The 21,162-nt window shown below is 46.6% G+C and overlaps 1 protein-coding gene and 1 long non-coding RNA gene across 4 annotated transcripts in view; one reads left to right on the top strand and one right to left on the bottom strand.

Annotated features, from left to right (window-relative positions):
• Positions 1-381: 381 nt before the first annotated feature.
• On the bottom strand, positions 382-6,143 carry LOC108403356 (uncharacterized). Its single transcript, XR_001854662.3, has 2 exons — positions 6,007-6,143; positions 382-2,165 (listed from the first exon to the last, which is right to left on the bottom strand). It is a non-coding gene; the product is annotated as an uncharacterized lncRNA (long non-coding RNA).
• PRMT8 (protein arginine methyltransferase 8) overlaps positions 2,275-21,162 on the top strand; it is a 96,051-nt gene continuing 77,163 nt past the window's right edge. The window contains exon 1 of one of the 3 annotated variants that reach the window (XM_073222856.1): positions 2,275-6,523. In XM_073222856.1, coding sequence (XP_073078957.1) covers positions 6,449-6,523 — 75 coding nt within the window. In that variant the 5' untranslated portion in view covers positions 2,275-6,448. The remainder of the gene's footprint in view (positions 6,524-21,162) is intronic. The other 2 variants (XM_073222857.1, XM_017670489.3) reach the window with 2 other exon arrangements.

Raw genomic sequence — 21,162 nt, 5'->3', positions numbered from 1 at the left:
TCTTCTTGGCAGCACCAAATTCATGCCCTGCTGCCTAGCACTTGGAAGCAATCTGGTTTCCCTTCAGGGAAATATGTCCCATCTTTCATGAAGCCTTTCCCCGGGCGCTATATAGCGCTTGGTGTAGCAATGCCTTTAAAGCGAGATTGCGGCTAGTATTTCATGGGCCCTCCCCCTGGGGGGCCAGATGAAGGCTTTGAGTGCAGCAGGGGTTTTGTACTTGGCCTTGGAATAGTGAAAGGGAGAAGGAAGGCTGGGTTTGTGCCTCCCCAGGGTGAAGGCCACAGTCTGATAAATCAATCTTGTTAAGGATCTGGCAACACGTACTAAAATGATACCACTTTTGGGGGACTATCATACGGAAATAAAAACTCCTATTCATAAGGATATACATAAAAGAACATTTATTGCAATATTGGGAATGAGAAACAACTGGAAAGTCCATCAGTGGGGTTTATCCAATTCTTCTCTTCCAAGGGGGTTTTGAAAAGTGTGTTTTATCCATACAGTAAGATGTTACATTGCTCTTAAAAGTCATAACCTGGATTTACATGTAACAACCTGGAAAGTAATGCATGTAATATGATTCTACTTCTATGCAATGCATACCAACTGCACATACTTAGGGGTTATATATGCATTTATATAAACAAATGTTATATAAATGATTATATATGCATTTGCATGAGCAAAAAATGGAGGATACACAGCAAAATATTACTATTACCCTAGAGGGGTGAAGTTTTAAATTTAAAAAATCTAGCAAAGTCTAAATTTACAAAAGAAATAAAACCCTCTTGGAAGAGAAGAATTGAGACCAGGGTGGTTAAATAGTCCAGAAAGGAAACAGATGGCATCTGCTCACGATGCACTTTCAGGAGGGGCTACCTCTGAAACAGCAGAGATCGCAACGGGACATCCATACATAATGAGTTTGAAGGGCCAAGGTTGCAAAACTTCTCACCCAAAAAAGCTTCCAAGGTACAGAAGAACTTTGGTATTTTGATTAAGAATGTGTCCCCAGTCTTACTTGAATGCAGGCTACTATGCTTCTGGTCCAGGCCCTAGAGCCTCCAGGGTCTCCCTGTCTATCTATATTGGTAGATACTTCTTATGTGGCCTACCTGACTCTAAACCATTGATTATAGCTATATTCAATCTCGAAGAAACAATGCATCTGATGCCTGATAGTACCTGAATTTATAGCCATCTCTTCGTGGAAGACGTGTCATTAGGGCAGGGATATATGTCTTCTCATTTTCTGGTCCAGAATGCCTAGTGCAGCATGGGGCTTACAGTAGTTGCTATACAAGAGCTAATGGAAGAAAATGTGTGTTAAGTTCTTGCACCGGATAGACTGAATTGATTTCCAGCTGGCCTTGGGAGATTTAGGAGAGATTTTTCCAGGAAAAGATGAGCCTTTATGAAAGATTTGAAAAGGAGGAAAGGAGTGGAGTGTACAATCTCAACCAAGAAGAAAAAGTTAATTTCTCTTGTGATAGCATTTTAGAAAGAGTATCTTAGTACCTTCATGGTTCTACTACTATATCCGTCTGTCCCCTTCTCCACAGAAGTTTGGTTTTCATTATAGGCCACTGAGAAAAAAAAATGTCTAGATGTCTTTTCAGTGCTTCCCTGACTGAGAGACAAGCAGGTAAAAATAACACTCAGCTTCTTAGGGGCATAAAACACCGAGGGTTTAGCTATTAATACAGAACTATTAAGCAAATGTCTCCTAAATATTGTTAACATAGCCAAAACAAACCGAATCATTTCTAGCACAAAACTAGAATGAATTGATTTAATCAGATATTACCAGAGCAGGGAAGAAATAACATTGTTTTTATGCAAAAAAAAAGAAAAAAAGAGAGAGAGAGAGAAACCCACATTACTACACAGGTGCTAGTAGCCCTCTTACAAGTTGTCCTTTGGACATAGTTTAAGAAGTAATTGGGCTGTGCATTAGGAAGAAATAGGACTGCACAGGTTTTTATGTAGGAGAACAGTCCAGGTGTGGGACTGCTTGGAAGCTCAGTCCGAACATTGCCGGGAGAGCCGCCATGAGGTGGTGATGGATGACGGCTGTGGCCTGACCCTTGAGGAGTCCTGGATTCACTGTAGCGTGACTTGGTCACATGTGAGCTCTGACCACATGTGAGGTACCCCTAGGAGGAGGAGGGGAAAGCCATATGACATGTCTTATACATCTCTTTTTATTGTGGCATCCGCATTTCAACAAGCCATAGCCTGGGTTTTCTCAGACAGTACCATCTGCAGGTTAGAGAAACTGCATCCTGGTTTCAGGGACACTGGAGTTTGGGAAGCAGCAAAGGAAATGTTGGCTGGCTCCTGAAATCGAGCTACTATATGTTGTCTTCTCCTTCTGGAGTGTTTGAGGTGAAGGGAGACAATTATGGAGTTGGGGCATGGGGTGGATGGATCCTTAGAGGCCTTGCTCAAACTTCAAGGGTTTGCAGTTCCGCTGCAGCAGCTGTGTCAAATAATTAGCCTAACTAAACACTTCCATGGGCAGGAAACACACTTTCTCTGTGGCATCTCATAAAGCTGGGTAACATTTCCAATTATAGCCTTCCCCAAGAGTCTCATTCCAACTTTCACATGCTGGCTTAACCATCAGCACAACTTTACTCTCGCAAGAATCTCGTGGCTCCCAAGAACCTCTGTGTTAGAAATGCATGTTTCTATAAAGTGGGGGTTCTTCAAGTGCTGGGGGGTCATTTATGTAACTTAGGGATCGTCTTTGTGGGTCTTTTTATCTCCTCCAAATATTCTCATCCAATTGTCCTCACCCATGGCTGCATTAGAATCACTTAGAGAATTAGAAAAAAAATTTTGATGCTCAGACCTCACTGAATCATACCCTCTGGAAATAGGACAGAAGCACTGGAATTTTTAAAGCTCCTCAGATGATTCCACTATGCAGCTAATATTGAGAACCACTGCCTTGTTCCCAGAACCTGGTTAACCTCTTGAAGGTCATGCTATGGAATGAGGCATCCTAGATTTGAATCTTGACTACCACTTCAGCAAGTCTCTGTGTTTTTGTGGGGCTAATAACAGTGCTTGCCTGAAAGAATTGTTGAAAGAACTGAATGAGAAGACATTAAGTCTAGAAAAGTCTCTGGCACATAATAAGTGCTCTGTAAAATTTATCTCAGAGCTCATGATGGGGCCTAGCAAACATTAACACTTACCAAGAGCCAGACATTGTTCTGAGCACTTTACATGTAATATTTAATACACTGTGTTGTGTGGAAGATCTAGTATAAGAAATGGCATAAGCAAAATGTGTCTTCAGGAACTCTTTACCTGGTGGGACATAATTGTCCCAGACTATCCATTCAACCACATCTGGTGAACTACCTTGTCATCCCATATGTCTTCTTGTCTCCCATCAAAATCCCTTCAAAATTTCTTCTCCAAAAGTTCTGTACATTTCAGAGCATTCAAGGTGTGTAAGAGCCCCTCAATGGTCAGTCCAATATCTTTTGTTGCCTCCTGTCAAATCCAGTGCCTATATTAATGAGGTAGGTATATAAAAGATGTCCATTCTTTGTGGAATGATGAAATTAACTAACCTTGTAGATGATTACGCAATATGCTTATGCCAAAGAGACAGAAAAGACCAAACTCCTGTGAATGGTGGGGATGGTGAGAAAACTATAAAATGCCTACTATGCAGGCACTTTTCCTGCATCATGAGTTTTCACAGCCCTAGCAGATGGCTGTTCAGGTAATCTTTTACTGTGTAACAAATCACCCTAAAACTTGGTCTCTTAAAGTAACAGTTATTTTGCTTGTGAATTTGTAGTTAGGAGGAGCACAGCAGGGACAGGTCTCTGCTCCAAGGTGGCTCAGCAGAGGACTGGTGTGTCCACGTTTGCGAGGCTTGCTCATGTCCTCCAGCCACTAGGGGACCACCCAGGGGCTGGGCTCCTCTTGCAGCCTAGGCTGGAGCTGGGTTGCATGGGTTAGAATAGGAAGCTCTTGCCATGAGAATCAGCTCTCCATTTCAGCTTCTTCACTCCTATTCCAAGGGGAGCTGTGTCTGTGCTTGGGGAGAAGCCAAGCAAAGCAAAAGATTTCAACAGAGAATGGAGGAAACACACCCACTGAGGTTCTCATAGCAACATAATCACGCACAGGCAGCAGCCTATTTCAGTGGGAGCTTGTCTCAGCTGCCCTCCTCCCCAGTTAGTCACAGAATGGATGCACTGCACAGGCAGAAGCAGTGTGGGGTGGGCTGGGGAGAGAGTGTTGGACTGAAAGTCAGGAGGCTAGGAGCTGATCTCAGATGCTCCCTCAGCTGGCTGAAGAATCACAGCTAACGTTGTCCTCTCTCTAATCCTAGGGGTCTGTCTTTGTAAAACAAGAGGATTTTATGATCAGTGAGGACCCTTTCTGATCTTCGTTGATAGTGCAAGTACTGAGGCTCTTTTGGTAGGTGATCATAATAATCTTTTGTCTCTGAGAAAGATGCTTACAGAAAGTGGGGTGCAAGAGGGCAAAATTCATTCTTTAGATTCATTTACCCCTCTAACACTTTCTGCACAGTGGCTGGGTGTAAAAGGGGAAAAGAAAGAGGTGTTGCCAAAGACTCTGCTCATTCACCCTAACACTAGTCCAGGTCTGTGGTCTGAGAGAGGAAAAGATTGTGGAGATTTGGGGGTCATTCACTTAAATTTATTCATGCCTTAACATCCACACACACACACACTTGCTCACTAACTCTTGATGGTGTCTTGTCATGGTTCTTACTCCTCTCCATCCCCTCCTCTGACTGCAGTCCATCCGCTCTTTCCCCTAGGACCAGGTGATGGGGGCTTCCTTATATTCTGACCCATTTCTTCATCGACTCTGGGGTTAGCTGAGGACAATCAGGCTCATACTTTCTGGTTGTCAAAGGTGATGATAGAAAAAAATAGAGCATGTATACAGGAATCATCTCCCTGTGTAAGTCAGGGATGAAGTGAAGAGAGCTGGGCTACTCAAGGGGCATCTCTAGGTCCTTGTCCTCGACTTCTGGGCTAAAAGCTTGAAAGTGCAGCTGTCTTTGAAGCAAAGTCAGCCTGAGTGGCCTGTTGCAAAGGGAGAGAGAGTGGGGTCCCCCCTCCCTGCCACCCCTTGTTCTATTTCCCACCCGCCTGACAGATGGCCAGTAAGGCAGAGAGAAAGAAGCTCTCAAAGTGCAGACAGGAATGTATTGTATAAAAATTCACACCCCCTGCTGCCGCCCAAACTCCCTAAAAAAGGATCAAGAGAATCCTAATGGGTACGTGACATCCTCCCTCTCTCCCATAAAAGGGACTTCAAAATCTGGTGATGATAGGGAGGGGTGAGGAGGGAGCAGAGCAGTGTGTGGGCAGGGGGCTGCCAGGGAAGACGGGCAGGGGAGAGCGGCTGAAGGCTCATCCATTTGGCTTCCGCCCACCGCGTTCCCAGGCCACCTCTGGCTGAACCCTCGCCCCACCCTCTCAGCCTGAGAGCGGCTCGGAGCCCCAGGTGCCTTGACCGGGACGGGGGTAGCAGAGGAGAGATGAGACCACACTCAGCCTTAGAACTGAAGGAGTTAAGGACCCTCCCTCATCCAGGCACTCACCCCTTCGCTCCCCACACTGCAATTCTCCAAAGAAGGATCCAGGAATTAGCAGAGGAGCGGGAGCGTCAGGGGTGGGGTGGGCCGGGGGCGAGGTAACGGTGGCCCAGTCTTGCCCAGAGTTTGCCCTCGGCTGGGAGGACGCACACCCGAGGCTAAGAACCTGCGAGAGCGCAGCCGGGCGCCTGCTTCCCCCGAGCCTCCCGCGCGGCCCTGCGGCGTCCGCGCAGCCCTTGCCCCCGTGCAGGTCGTCACCGGCGCTGGGAGTGGACACGGTCAGGGGACCCCTGGAGCCTGCGGGCCGGGGCGGCCCCGGGGCGCTGGGGGTCCTGGGTCCGCGCCCAGCCGCCGGGCGCTCTGCCGAGCCTCCTACCCCGCCCCCCACTCACCCGGCTCAGCCCCTAGGAGAGACGCGCAGGAAGCGTTCTGCTTCGCCCAGCCGAGCGGCAGAAGTTGAGAGGAGTTGGTGGCTGCCCCCGGCCGGCCGGACTTTGCGAGCAGCCTGGAGAAGAGCCTCCGCCGCCGCCTCGGAGCCTTCGGGGCCACGGCACTCCTGCTGAGCCCGCAGCGCGGGTGGCGAGGGGCGGGGAGGGAGGGGGTCGGTGCGCGAGAACTTGAAAACTGTGTGAAGGAATCCGAAGCAGATGAGAAGGGAGGAAAATAAAACAAAGTGGAGGCTGCAGAAAAGACTCAACCTAGTTGATTGTATCGGCTGACGCTCCCGCGGAGGGGCTGGGTTGGTTTTTTTCCCTCCCATTCTCTCTCTTTTAAAGCTACACCAGCTCTCTGACTCTACTATCTCTGTATCACACCAAACCCTCGCCGGCTCTTATGGGCATGAAACACTCCTCCCGCTGCCTGCTCCTAAGGAGGAAAATGGCGGAGAACGCGGCCGAGAGCACCGAGGTAAGCAGGCGAGGGGCCGGGCTCCCGCGACCCCCGCAGCCCCCCGCCGCCGCGCCTCCGCCGCCGCTCAGCACCGCGTGCCAAACTTTCCCCAGCTCCATCGCGCTTGCTTCTGCCGGCCGTGTGTGTGTGTGTGTGTGTGTGTGTGTGTAGTGGGGGGGAGACAGTGCATGTCTCGGGTCCCCTCCCTCTTGAAAATGCAAAAAAGTCGCTCTCATCCCATCTCCCTCTCCTGCCACCCGCTTCTCGCTTCTCTTTTCCCCAAGTCCAAGACCCTGGGCGGCAGCGCTCCCCTGCCCTCTCTCTTCTGGCCTCCGTTGGGGCTCAGTCCCGCTTTGTGCAGAGCTGGGGTGGGTGATCCTGGGGCCAGGTCCGCTCCCTGCAGCGCCTCGACCATCTCCGGCCGCTGCCTCTGCTTTACCCTTCAAGCTCGAGTCAGTCCCCGAGCTCTCGGTGCCCGCAGCACCGCGGGGAGCTCCGACCGCGGGGACCGAGCCGAGCAGGTGGTGGCACTCGGGTCCCAGCAGCAGACCTTCCCACCCAGATCCGGGTCGCGTAGAAGTCTGCAAACCCGGGGAGGGAGCACTGGCCGCGGCCACCTTCAGGACCAGGGACAGCGCCCGTTTCTGCGGCAGTGGGGCCGGGAGGCGGTGGGGGCCGCGCGACGCGGGCTGCAGCGGGAGACGTCGCTCTAGCTCCGCAAATTGCACTCTGGCCCCCCGCCTCCGGCAGCCCAGTAACTGTCTTTTCTCTATTCTCGAATTGTCCCTGAGCCGCTAAGAGCCCGGCTGGCTTTTGCGTCCCAAGACTGGAGGCTTTGTTCCCTGGCCTCGTCCTGACCCTGCTGTCGTTACAACCGGACTAGTCCGTAGGCTTTGGCACCTGTAGTCACGAACGGGATCGGCGTGGGCAGCCCCCTTACCTTCCTGGAGAAACGGTGCGCCGAGGTGGGGGCGGAGTGGGGTGTGTGTGTGTGAAGATCATTCCTTACTTGGTGGCAGGAGGAAGACGGAGAGCAAACTCCCGGGCTCTATTAATAGCCGGGTGTCTGGTAGGGCTGCCGTACATTTCACATATGGTTACCCATATGCAGCGTGGGGCGGGGATGGAGGAGTGGCGCGGGGATTGTCCCTCTGTCTTGCTGGAGTGAAAAAAAGGTGCCGAGACCCTTACCCGATCCTTTCCCTCGAGGTCTTAACTGCGGCTAACCCTTTCCCCACAGCGTAGGCAGAAAAGCTTTTAAAAATCCATTCTCTAAGAGACTAGAAGCAGCATGCATCTGGCAACTGTCGATTTCGAAAAACAAACACGCTCTGGGACTTGAAAACAGCGGGGGCATTTAGTAGCTAAAGCCGTCTCCTTGAGAAGAGCACAGCCTGCAGGCGTCCTGCCCCTCGCCACTTCTTCCCCCAGCCCCCTACCGGACAGCAGACGTTCAGAACGATGTGTGCGAGGCGCCTAGCTTCACAGCGGAAAGCTAGCCTTACCAATTCCCTGGCCCTCTTCTCTTTGATCGCCCACCCGCGGAAGAGGTTTCTAAAAATAGCTCGGAGTCAAGGCTGCGCCTGTATGAAGTGTTGGGCTAGCGGGCACGTAGCAGTCCCTGCAGCCAGGTGGCTGGAGCGCTGGAAGCAAGAAACAGCTACCACCTGCCCTCCCTCCCCCACCCCCAGCTCGGTTTCTAAAAGAAAAAAGAAAAAAGAAAAGTTTACGCGGGTCTCTGGCCCCTGCGCCCGGTTGTCGCGCGGGGTCTGGATGCAGACCCTGCCAGGTTCCGCATTGTGCATCAGCAGCTGCTGAGCTCCGCACCTCGGCCAGGGTTAAAGGCGTCCGGAGCAGGCAGAGCGACGCGCGCCAGGCTATTTTTACTTGCTTCCCCCGCAGCTCTGCTCTCCCCCTTCTCAGCAGTTGCACATGCCAGCTCTGCTCAAGGCATCAATGAAAACAGCGGTGGAGGCGGCCGAGCTCCTGCGGGCAAAAAAACCTATGTCGAACGCAGCTGTGGGGCAGACCCAGCTGGGGCTCTTTGGAGGGGAGTGAGTCTGGGGGTTCAGTTTTCAGTAACTTCCCTTGAGAAGGGGTCGAATTCAGGCTTGGTCAAACGTGCTCAATGGGAGCATCCATGCGCGTGACAGTCATTTGGTTTTCCTCCAGGAACTGGCTGTTTTTGAAATACTCCAGGACTAGAGCTGTACTTCCAAAAATGGGGGTTTGCCTGCATTTCTGGTGAGAGAGGCAGGGGCATGTGTGTTGATGGTGGTAGTGGTCCTTGTTCTTAACTGAACACACTCTTATCAAACACTGACTCTGTACCAGGAATAATCAGGCCCCCCAGTCTCAAAGGGGAAGACAACAGGCCCCTGCCCTCAAGGAACTCGCTGGTGGACAGTAGCACCTGGTAATCCTGATAATTCTGTAGCGCCTTTTCCAGATTTTTCTTGGTGCTGTTTGCAAGGGCTGTATCTCATTTTATCCTCACAACAATCCTGCGAGATAAGCAAAGATTAGTATCCATTTCTCTTCCCCTGTTGTCTGAGTGAGGTCACTGAGGTTGAGAGGTCACCCAATTTCTGAAAGTCATGTGGTTGGTGAGGATAGCCTTGGAACAGATAGCCCCAGCCTCTGATTCATTGCCCCCTGCCCTACATCTGCTACTTCCGAAAAGATGCCAGGTGTGAATGGGAGTTGGCAAGGAGTGGCAAGGAGGCGGCTGCTTTGGAAGGGAGAGACACAATGTTGAGGATAGGGCTCCTTGTGGGAGAAGGTGTTCTTTCACAAGGTAAAGATAAGGGCAAGCTATTCTAATCGCTAGGCAGGAAGGAGAAAGCCAAGGCTAAAACGATGTATGTTGTGAGCAGAGCCTCCCTCAACAAGCTAACTCCCAAGTCTGGAGCTGGGGCAGGACAAGCATCCAGGGTGCGGGCTTGGTGTGCGCGGTTAGCTCTGGGTGGCCCTGAGTGCAAACTTGGACCCAGGTCCATTACAGGTTAACCAGAGCTGATTCCCCTTTGAGCAGGCATAGGGTGTACAGAAAGGCCTGACAAACGTGCAGCAGCGTGAGTTCCGTTACTCATATCCAGATCCCTCACGTATGCCTCTCCTTAGCCAAGGGCATCATCTTCACCCCCCCTCCCCATCACCATCAGAAACCTGATGTGGCCTTCAGAAATGCCTGCCAAGCCTCCGGGCCACTCTCGGTCCCCTCTCGGTCCCGAGGCAGAATCTTTACCCTTCTGCCCTCACTAAGGAAGTAGCTTCTCAACTCTTGGGCCTTCTCTCTGATCCAGCCTCGTTATTATTACTGCCCGAGGGGGTTTCAGAAGCACAAATCTGCTCATGATCAGGCATCTCTTTAAAAACTTACTATGTCACCCTATGGCCTACAGGATACAGGATAAAGCCCCATTTCCTTAGTATAGTGTATATACAAGTCCCTTTAATACCTGCCCCATGCAATTCTCTGTACAGACCCCTGACTTCATGCCTGAATGCTTTTGTGCATACCAGTCCCCCTGTCTGGGCTGCTGTTTCTTTCCCCTTCTTCATTCTGGAAAAAAAAAAAAATCTTCCTCGACCTGTAAGACCCAACTCCAAAGTCATCCCCTTTGCTTAGCCTTCTAGGACCTGCCATTTACCCCCCCATCCTCACGGGGAGCGCGTGCTCATTCTCCTTACGTTTCCTATTATAAGCTGATTAGCTTTTTATATGTCTATCTCTCCACTTAGATAATAAACGTCTTTTTGTTGCCACACCTTGTGCTTAACACTGCTCAACACACAGTAGATAATAGATGTTAATAAATATTGACTGAATTGATTCATGTGATACAAGCTCATGAGCCTTCTGGGTTTTAGTCACTCGTGGTTTTCTGAAAAGTGGGCTTCCCATCTCTCAACCCCTCCAACTATATTTAACGTGACTGTGGACCTTTAAAACTCAAAATGAGTAAAGATTTTGGGTGTCAAAGAGCTACAGCAACTCAAAGTATGAGTACATTTTAGTTATTTACGTACCTATTCAATATTCAGTAATTACTGAGTCTGACTATGGGGCATTCATTTGGGTAGCAGATCAATGGATTAGTCATGATGCCCATGAACCCTGGGGGATAACAGACCCTTCTGGGCCACTGCTGGCTTTTCTGATTTTTGGTAAAAGCCTGATGCATTATTCATGGTTAGGACTCCCTGATTGGAGTTCTGGCACCTCAAAGGGGAGCCCCCAGGTGTGAGAAAACAGTTTTAGCAAAGGAGTCATTTTGGAGACTGCTTTTTGAATGTTCTGTTGACTTACTGGCCCAGGGAGAGGGAATAATTATGGGTTAAGGAAACTTCTATAATAGGACAGTGGGGTTAGGGGGACCAATGAGTGCAACTCTGAGAAAGGGAAGAGCTGAGCTGACTTCTGATGTGGTGGATGTTGGTGGTTCGGGCTCGCGGATCCCTCTCCTCTGGAAGTTCCTTTCAGGTAAAGTGTGTGGTCCTAGAGTGCAAAGGTCAGGGACTGGAGGAGGAAGAGGACAAGAGAAGGCAGGGCTCAGGCTCACATCCATGCAGATGGTCTGCCTTTGAGTTTCTTCCTGAAGTGTGTGTGGGTAGCTAACCATGCAGACTGCCTGGTTTAAAATGCAGCTCTGAACTCAGTAGATGTGTTATTGAGTATAACTTAACCTCTCTGAGTCTCATAAGGTCGTTGTCATGATTAAGTGAGTTAATTAATGCAAAGGTTTTAGAACATGGTGAGCGCTCAGTGTTTATGATTACCCTCCGGCTAGCTTTTAGGAGTCTTGCTGAAAAAAATGCCAGCTGGGTGAATTCTCTAGTTTCCTCATTTCTCCAGCTGAAATGATTCTTAATCCATAGTTCACATCAATTTTCCTCCCTCAGCAAACTCTGATTTCAGTCCTTAAGTGAGCTCAGGAGAATTAAGACAATATCCACATGTGTTTTTTTTTTCCCTTGGAAACTTGGCTTTTTAGAGAGTCCTAAATTGGCTTTTGGCTGTCAGCAAGGGTGAAACACAACACTCCCGTCTCCAATTCAGGAGTGGGTTTCATTTCCTCCTCTTTGCTAACTGCAATGGGAAGTGATTATCACATACCCATGTAGAGCATGCAAAAATCTATAAAAACAGTACTTACACCTTGGAGTCTACTGTGCCAGCGGGGGAAAAGTGGGCAACGTGACAATCTGTGAACTGCCAAGGTAACTGGAAGCAGGATTGTGCTGTTGTGTGAAAAGCAGGTGCTATTGTACCACTGTGAACTGACTTAGTGCAGGATTAGAGACAGCACAGGCAAGGGGGACGTCCAAAAGGTCACTCTGTCCATGCGTCTGCTGCTGAGCGTGATTGCTTAACCCAGGAGGCACAGTTGGCCACTTGGTCTCTTGTTAAGGAGCTTCAGAGAAGGTCATCTTCCCCAGACTCTTTAGGCCCCTCAGTAGTCAGGAAGCCTTTCCTTAAGGTCTGCTTCAGTCTCTTCTATTGTGAACCGAGTCACCTTTGTTTGTTATTCTGAAAGGAGATAAAACCTGCCTGCTGCCTTTTGCATTTTGGCCTGTATTAGGCTGTCTCACTCTCTCTACTAGCTTTTATTCCAAGTGATTCAAACCCCATTCTCCAATATTCTGGCATAGCTTTCTAATAAGAACAGCCAGGAGAGGAATGTTTAAGACTTGCCTCCTCAGGGTTATCCAGCCCATTGGATATTTCACACATCAAATAGATTCTCTACTTTACTTGTTATCAGAATTCCCTCAAGCATCACAGCTTTCCCCAGATTTGTAATGGGTGACCCCTAAGGAATGACCTCTTTTCACACTGTAATTTTATAAGAACAAACAGTTCGATGTACACATTTTCATGAAGTCACAAAATTTTAGAGCTGGATAGAAACTCAAAAAATTTAAGAGATGGAAAAACTTGCCAAATATCACAAAGCTCTTTAGTGTTGGTGTTGAGGCCATGTTTATTCCTAGGCCAATGCCATCCTCTTTTACATGTACCACCTATGTCATTGTTTTCATGTTTTGTGCGAAAATTTTCTAGTATATCCTGATATGTAATATCTGAAACCAGTGTTTCTGTACATAAAATCTGGGAAATGTGCACAGGGAGAACTTTCCCCTTTTCACATGACACTTAAAATACATTGGCATATGCCATCTTGTGTAATGTATGCCCTCATGCATTATTACATACATATACACACATGTTACATAACGTATGTCAGACATACATATGTACATAGCAGTATCAAGTTACATGTGATCCTCATGGTGCAGATGAAGAAACTAAGGCATAGAAAGTCAGTGTTACTTGCTGACGATCCCACAGATAGTAAGCTGGGATTCAAACTGGTTTTCTAGCCATGGAGACCCACGCTTTTCCCAGTCTACCAGGCTGTAAAGGCATCATGGGACCAGGATAGAAACTTCAAATATGAAGAGAAAGAAGGATCTCTTTCCTGCTGCTCATTCAGCTGTCCACCTTGTCCGCTGGCTTCCCAGCATCTTTATCAGCCTCCTTTCCTTGAGCAGTACCAGTAATTATAACAAGAGCTATCATATTAATATTCATATTGTGTGTTGGGTACGGTGTTAAGCCCTTTGGAGACTGCTTTATTTAATTTACACAAGATCACAAAGCAACTCTTCTTCTTATTCCCATTTTGCTGCTGAAAGAAACGGAAACTTGCAGTGGCTGGCTGGTTATCTTGCCCAAGATTAGAGGGCTAGTACGCGGCCGAGCTGGAGTGCTCCGAGAGTTGGAATGGGCTCTGCTGTTCACTTGAGGCCTTTCTCCCTCTTTTATCCACACCCCCAGCCAAACTTGTCCTCACCTCTGCACCCCCCTACTCCCACCCCGGCCATTGGCTCCCATTCACGGGGAACTTTGGGAGATTGGGGGGAGGGAAGTGATACATTCATGGAAAAGGGCCTTTGCTGACTGGAACCTGCCAGTCTCTGAGAGCTCCCAGTGCTGGAGCCACCTCATCCTCCCAGGAGAGTTGCTTCGTCATTGCCAGAGGAATTATTTTAGTGGTAGGACAGTGAGCCCGTTGCTGCTTATTTGAAGGGCTATTCTGGAGGGCAGGAGGTGTAAGAACTTCCTTGGTACCTTCCAAACAGTTAAGCCACATGGACACTAACTTCTCTGCCCAAGGCTGTTTTATGCAGAGTTTAAGCATGCAGGCCGGGGATGAGTGTCCATGGGTCCAGATGGCAGCTTGCGAGCAGGCACGAGCTCCTGTAGTCCTCGCGTGCCCGCTTTGTCATCTGCGATGCGGTATTGGCACTTCATCCCATCGAGTTACTGTGAGGAGTGAACGGGTTATTTCATGTGAAACACACATCAGGCACGTGGTAAATGCTCCAGGAAGTTGAGATACTGTTTGTAATCCGGTGGTGTTCCGAAGGGGAGCAGATGAACACAGGACCTTCCCTGTTGCCATTAGGGAGTCCATGCTGGCAAAGCCAGAGCAGGGAGGTCAAGGGAGTCCTGAATCACCAATTCAGCCTGTTTCAGGTCAGCCAGCTGGAGCCACAAAGACAGCTGAAGACTGCGCTCCAGCACCCCCACCCAGGGGGCTACCAGCCCCTATGTGAAGTGCCCCAGTTACAGGAGGGATGGGGTCCCCTGTGACCCACGGGTTGGCCTGCCCCACTGCAAGCTTTCATCCAGCTCTGGAATCCTAAACTCAGGTGTTTTGGCAACATCTAAAGACTGAAATCTCACTGAGTCCCTACCAATGTGAGAGAAAGGGGGTGGGAGAGCGTCAGTCACGCTGCATTGCTGACCTCCTTAGGAAGGGCAGGTTCAGGCTTCTCTGGGCCCCTCGCAAACCTGCCTGCTAAAAAGAGAGCAATATCCGCTCGATTACTGAACTGGTAGATAAGTTTCTGCCATGTGCCCACTGAGAGAAACTGAGGCAGGCAGGAGGGGAAGGAGAGGCAGAGATACTGCCCAGACTCAGGTGGCAAATTGTATGTATAATTAATTAGCAAGTTCAACTCCTGGCCCTCCTCGCCCTAAATCTCACAGAATACACTCACTGTGTTTGAGGTCTCACCCAAGGGTGGCACAGCTAAGACCAAATTGGGCTAATGCCACTCTAAAGGGAATGGCTGTGACCGAATTCATCAAGTAGGGCCTCATTTGCAGCTCTGTTGTGTCAGCTGAAGTAGAGTGCTGGCCTTTCAAGGCTGGGCCTGCCAAAAAATGAAAGACTACAATTCCCACAGACACGTCAAATTCAAGGACTTCATCTCTTTGACAAGCAGTTACGACAGCAGTCCTCTGAGGAGGCTCAGTCAGAGAATCCCACAAAATGATCACAGCCCATCAGAAGTGCAGATAGGGTCTTAATTAAGGAATGCTCTCTATTAACATGCATTAGTTCACCTCTTGCCTTCAGGTGCACAGTAGGAAAGAAATGAAGATTTATTGAATGAAGGAAGAAAGAATCTCTTTATTGCACATAATACACTATGCCCACTTCCTTTCTTCAGGATCTCTTTCTGCTCCCCCTGCTCTGAAATTGAAGCTGTCATCCCAGTGTGGTGTGGGAGAGAGTTGTGGAGTCACACCTGAGTTTCAGTCTCATTTCCATCCCTGTGGGATTATAAAGACCCAGTTGATCTGGTAGCCATGAGGATTAAATTTGATCGTGGGATAAGACATGAAAAAAAGAATCTTGATGAGATTTTTCCCCCCTCCTGTTATAACTTTATTTGCTCAGGCTTTGCTTTGTTTTTAAGGGAAATTTTATAGTTCAAAGTGGGAACGGTCACTTCAAAGGCTCAGTTAGAGTACATATAAGTGACCTGAGACTGTAGGGTGTGAGTGTTTATGTGTGGGGATGTGTACACACACCCAAGCATGTAGGTCCAGTATGCAGAAGCATGTGCTCATACATCTACATCTTTATCATATGTGGCTTGCAATTCATAATCAGTGATGCATAAGATACATATTTAATTACCAGCCTGGAGCTTCTGAGCTAGACACAGGATCTGATGACTCAACATGGACAATGTATTGTACGTGGGGCACACATGGGAGTGAGGCTGAGAAGGAGAGTCTTGTAGAGATAGATCCGAGTTCAGGGTCAGGAAGGCCATGCAGCCCAGACTTTGTAGCTGGTGTGCAATATTTATTATGTAACTCAGGTGCTGTGATTTTCCTCGGGGGCCCCCGCCTCCTGCTGGCTCTCTGCAGTATCCCCTGAATGCTCTCCGCACATCTTCCCTTGCCCTGCTTTCATCTGTTCTCACAGCAGCAAGGATGCATGTTTTAAAGTAGAAATCGATTACACGTCTCCCCTCCTTAGATACCTTCAGTGGCTTTTCCATTGTCATTAGGGGAAAGAGTCCCCTCCTTACTGTGGCTTATAAGGCTCTGCATGACCATACCCCTAATCACTTTTCCACGCTCATTTCTAGTGTGCCCTTCCCTTCCACTCCAGCTATACTCAACAGCTTCATTCCCTTCTCGCCTAGTGCCTCTTACCCTTTCTATGGTTCCCAGCTTAGATGTCACCCCTCCAGGAAGCCTTCCCTGATACCACCCCATTATCTAAGTTTGGCTTTGTTCTCCTTCCTAAGTGACCCTATAGTACCCATGCATTCTCTATCACAGCACAGATCATACTGTACTTAGTTTGCTGATTTTCTTGTCTGTAAGTCCACCACACATTTTGTGAGAGCTGGGGCTCTGTCTCTGCTGTACCCCATCGAATGCCAGCACCTACCACAGCCTCTGATACCTACGGGAGGCTTAAAACCATTTGTTCAGTGAATAAGTGAATGATCTCTGCTACATGTACCTTTCCTGTATGGAAAATATGCTATGGATGCTAGCATTTAAATGAGTATCTATTTACTGCCCCCTTCCTAATATACTGGCTGAGATGGTGTCAGCCATGTAGGATACCACTATAAGAGGAAATCTCTGAGGTCATGGAAGTCATCCCTCTGACCCAAACCCAGCCAGTAATTAAGCTGTCCCAGTTATATGTCCCCTGCTGAGGGACAAAGCCAGAACTGCATAGAGAAGGTTTATTGTCAATGCGAATTGAGTAAGAGGAGGTTTTTGGCTAGACAAGGATAAGCTTAATTGCCTCCAGAACAAGTATGGCTTAAGTCTCAGGAGGGGTGGCATCAGGTCTGTGCCTAGAGCAGTGGGAATTCCCTGTGCTTTGGCAGTGGTGAGAGGCAGCAGAGAGACATGGAGGCTCCCCTGGAACACCTTGCCTAAAGCAGGGGAGTTTGGGGTATTGGATTGGCCCATATCAGCTTGCCTGATGCCTACATAGGCTTGCCTGTTGCGGCATTGTCGGCTGATCTGAGCAGGAGACAGTACTCTGCGTCCCCAGACCAGGAATCCAAACTGCCCTGCAGCTCTGGCTCCCGGCACAGGCACCACGGGCCCCAGGCACCTACTGTGCACTGGCCACTCCACAGTGTGGACATGACTCCTGCCCCCAGCTTTGCTCAGGCCTCCTCCATCCACAGCTGTCTTGGTCCAGCCCTGCTATCCACTCTTCTGTTTGTAAGGTTAAAAATGAGATGCTCTGTGAGAAAAAGGGATAGAAAGTGTCTTTGAAGAAATAATTGCTGAGAACTTCCCCAAACTGGGGGAGGAAATAGTTGCTCAGACCACAGAAGGACACAGAACTCCCAACAGAAGGGACCCAAAGAGGACAACACCAAGACACATAATTAAAATGGCAAAGATCAAGGACAAGGACAGAGTATTAAAGGCAGCCAGAGAAAAAGGGCACTTACAAAGGAAAACCCATCAGGCTATCATCTGACTTCTCAACAGAAACCTTACAGGCCAGAAGAGAATGGCATGACATTTAATGCAATGAAACAGAATGGCCTTGAATCAAGGATACTGTATCTAACACGATTATCATTTAAATATGAAGGAGGGATTAAACAATTCCCGGACAAGCAAAAGTTGGAATTTGCCTCCCACAAACCACCTCTACAGGGTATTTTAGAGGGACTGCTTTAGATGGGAGCACTCCTAAAAAGATCACAGAACAAAACACCCAACATATGAAGAATGGAGGAGGAGGAATAAGAAGGGAGAGAAATAGAGAATCATCAGACAGTGTTTATAATAGCTCAATAAGAGACTTCAGTTAGACAGTAAGATAGTAAAGAAGCTAACCTTGGACTTTCGGTAACTACAAACTTAAAGCCTGCAATGGCAATAAGTACATATCTTTCAATAATCACCCTAAGTGGAAATGGACTAAATGCACCAATCAAAAGACACAGAGTAATAGAATGGATAAAAAAGCAAGACCCATCTATATGCTGCTTACAAGAGACTCACCTCAAACCCAAAGACATGCACAGATTAAAAGTCAAGGGATGGAAAAAGATATTTCATGCAAACAACAGAGAGAAAAAAGCAGGTGTTACAATACTAGTATCAGACAAAATAGACTTCAAAACAAAGAAAGTAACAAGAGATAAAGAAGGACATTACATAATGATAAAGGGGTCAGTCCAACAAGAGGATATAACCATTATAAACATATATGCACCCCACTACAGGAGCACCAATATATGTGAAACAAATACTAACAGCATTAAAGGGGGAAATAGAATGCAATGCATTCATTTTGGGAGACATCAACACACCACTCACTCCAAAGGATGGATCCACTAGACAGAAAATAAGAAGGGACACAGAGGCACTGAACAACACACTAGAACAGATGGACCTAATAGACATCTACAGAACACTACATCCAAAAGCAACAGGATACATGTTCTTCTCAAGTGCACATGGAACATTTTCCAGAATAGACCACATACTGGGCCACAAAAGGAGCCTCAGTAAATTAAAAAAGATTGAAATCCTACCAACCAACTTTTCAGACCACAAAGGTATAAAACTAGAAATAAATTGTACAAAGAAAGCAAAAATGCTCACAAACACATGGAGGCTTAACAACATGCTCATAAATAATCAATGGATCAACAAACAAATTAAATGGAGATCCAGCAATATATGGAAACAAATGACAACAACAACACAAAGCCCCAACTTCTGTGGGTTGCAGTAAAAGCAGTCTTAAGAGGAAAGTATATAGCAATCCAACCATATTTAAAGAAGGAAGAACAATCCCAAATGAATAGTTTAATGTCACAATTTTCAAAATTGGAAAAAGAAGAACTAATGAGGCCTAAGGTCAGCAGAAGGAGGGACATAATAAAGATCAGAGAAAAAATAAATATAATTGAGAAGAATAAAACAATAGAAAAAATCAATGAAACCAAGAGCTGTTTCTTCGAGTAAATAAACAAAATAGATAAGCCTCTAACCAGACTTAATAAGAGAAAAAGAGAATCAACACACATCAACAGAATCAGAAATGAGAAGGGAAAAATCATGATGGACCCCACAGAAATACAAAGAATTATTAGAGAATACTATGAAAACCTACATGCGAACAAGCTGGAAAACCTAGGAGAAATGGACAACTTCCTAGAAAAATACAACTTTCCAAGACTGACCCAGAAAGAAACAGAAAATCTAAACAGACCAACTACCAGCAATGAAATTGAAGCAGTAATCAAAAAACTACCCAAGAACAAAACCCCCGGGCCAGATGGATTTACCTTGGAATTTTATCAGACATAGAGAGAAGGCATAATACCCAATCTCCTTAATGTTTTCCAAAAAATAGAAGAGGAGAGAATACTCCCAAACTCATTCTATGAAGCCAACATCACCCTAGTACCAAAACCAGGCAAAGACCCCACCAAAAAAGAAAATTACAGGCCAATATCCCTTATGAACTTAGATGCAAAAATACTCAACAAAATATTAGCAAACCGAATTCAAAAATATATCAAAAGGATCATACACCACGACCAAGTGGGATTCATCCCAGGGATGCAAGGATGGTACAACATTCGAAAATCCATCAACATCATACACCACATCAACAAAAAGAAGGACAAAAACCAAATGATCTTACAACTACAGACTATCTACTGTTAAAAGAACATATGGGATGTGAACAGTTCCCAGGAATGGGTTGTTTTAATTTGTCTGATTTCTCTCAGACTGTTCAAGTTCAGTTGGACAATATCCATCATATCATAGATAAATTTTCACAAATGCCTAGGGTGCCTAACTGGTTTTCTTGGTTTCACTGGAGATGGCTGGTAATTATAGGTCTGCTTTGGTTATGTAACTGTATTCCTATTATGTTAATGTGTGTGTACAATTTAATTAGTAGTTTAAAGCCTATACATGCTTAAGTTACTCTACAAGAAGATATGTTAAAGAAATAATCAATCTTCCCATGTTTTCTTCCGTCTGCTACTTCATAGCTTTTCTTCTTCCTTCCTAATTACAACCCTTAAATAGAATTTGTGCCTCATATCGAATTTACCGAGTATCATAATTCTTCCAAGTGGTAAAGATACCTCAAGACAAATGCTGGGCATAGAAGCCACAGGGCATAAATCTGCAAAGAAGTAAAAAGCTAACCTTTTCAAACAATATTGCTTCTCTCTCACTTATCAACTTTACATTTCCCTGTATGGCTCCAGAAGATGACTGGTTAGCCAGAGACGGGTAAGATTCCTCAAGGGAGGAACAACCTAAGACAGGCACAGTCGCAGGGAGCCATCAGGTAAGAAATTGGGGATCAACAGAGGTGAGGCTTAGAACCTCACCCCCCTTGTTTTGAGAGAAATCTGCATCCGTGGATGTTTTGTTGCCCTTGTCTAGCTTGGATTAACACTTGGTCTACAGGCACACACCTGATCATCTACATTTGCTCTCTTACAACACTAAACTATGTTTTCTACCTTTATCTTGCATCTACCTACCACTTCAGCATTTTATTAAAAATAACAATAAGGGAGAAATGTGGGATTCACATATAAATCAAGTATAAAAATCAAACGAATATTCATATTTGACCTGATTTTATATAGTTTATATATTCATAAATAATATATAGTTCATAATGCGTGATCAAAACCAAAAGTTTCTGTGATGACTGCCCTTGTACTGCTCACCACGTAAGAACTTATTCACTATGTAAGAATTTGTTCACCATGTAAAAAAAAAAAACCAAATGATCCTCTCCATAAATGCTGAAAAAGCATTTGACAAAATTCAACATCCATTCATGATAAAAACTCTCAACAAAATGGGTATAGAGGGCAAGTGTCTCAACATAATAAAGGCCATATATGTTAAACCCACAGCTAACATCATACTGAACAGTGAGAGGCTGAAAGCTTTTCCTCTGAGATCGGGAACAAGACAGGTATGCCCACTCTCCGCATTGTTATTCAACATAGTACTGGAGGTCCTAGCTACGGCAATTAGACAAAACAAAGAAAACAAGGAATCCAGATTGGTGAAGAAGAAGTCAAAATGTCACTGTTTGCAGATGACATGATATTGTACATAAAAAACCCTAAAGACTCCACTGCAAAGCTACTAGAACTAATATTGGAATTCAGCAAAGTTGCAGAATACAAAATTAACACACAGAAATCTGTGGCTTTCCTATACACCAACAATGAACTAATAGAAAGGGAAATCAGGAAAACAATTCCATACACAATTGCATCAAAAAGAATAAAAT

Source organism: Manis javanica, chromosome 15 (assembly GCF_040802235.1).
Source record: "Manis javanica isolate MJ-LG chromosome 15, MJ_LKY, whole genome shotgun sequence".
NCBI classification, from domain to species: domain Eukaryota; kingdom Metazoa; phylum Chordata; class Mammalia; order Pholidota; family Manidae; genus Manis; species Manis javanica.
The sequence above is the reverse complement of the archived record's forward strand: the minus strand, read 5'-3'. Positions and strand labels throughout refer to the sequence as shown.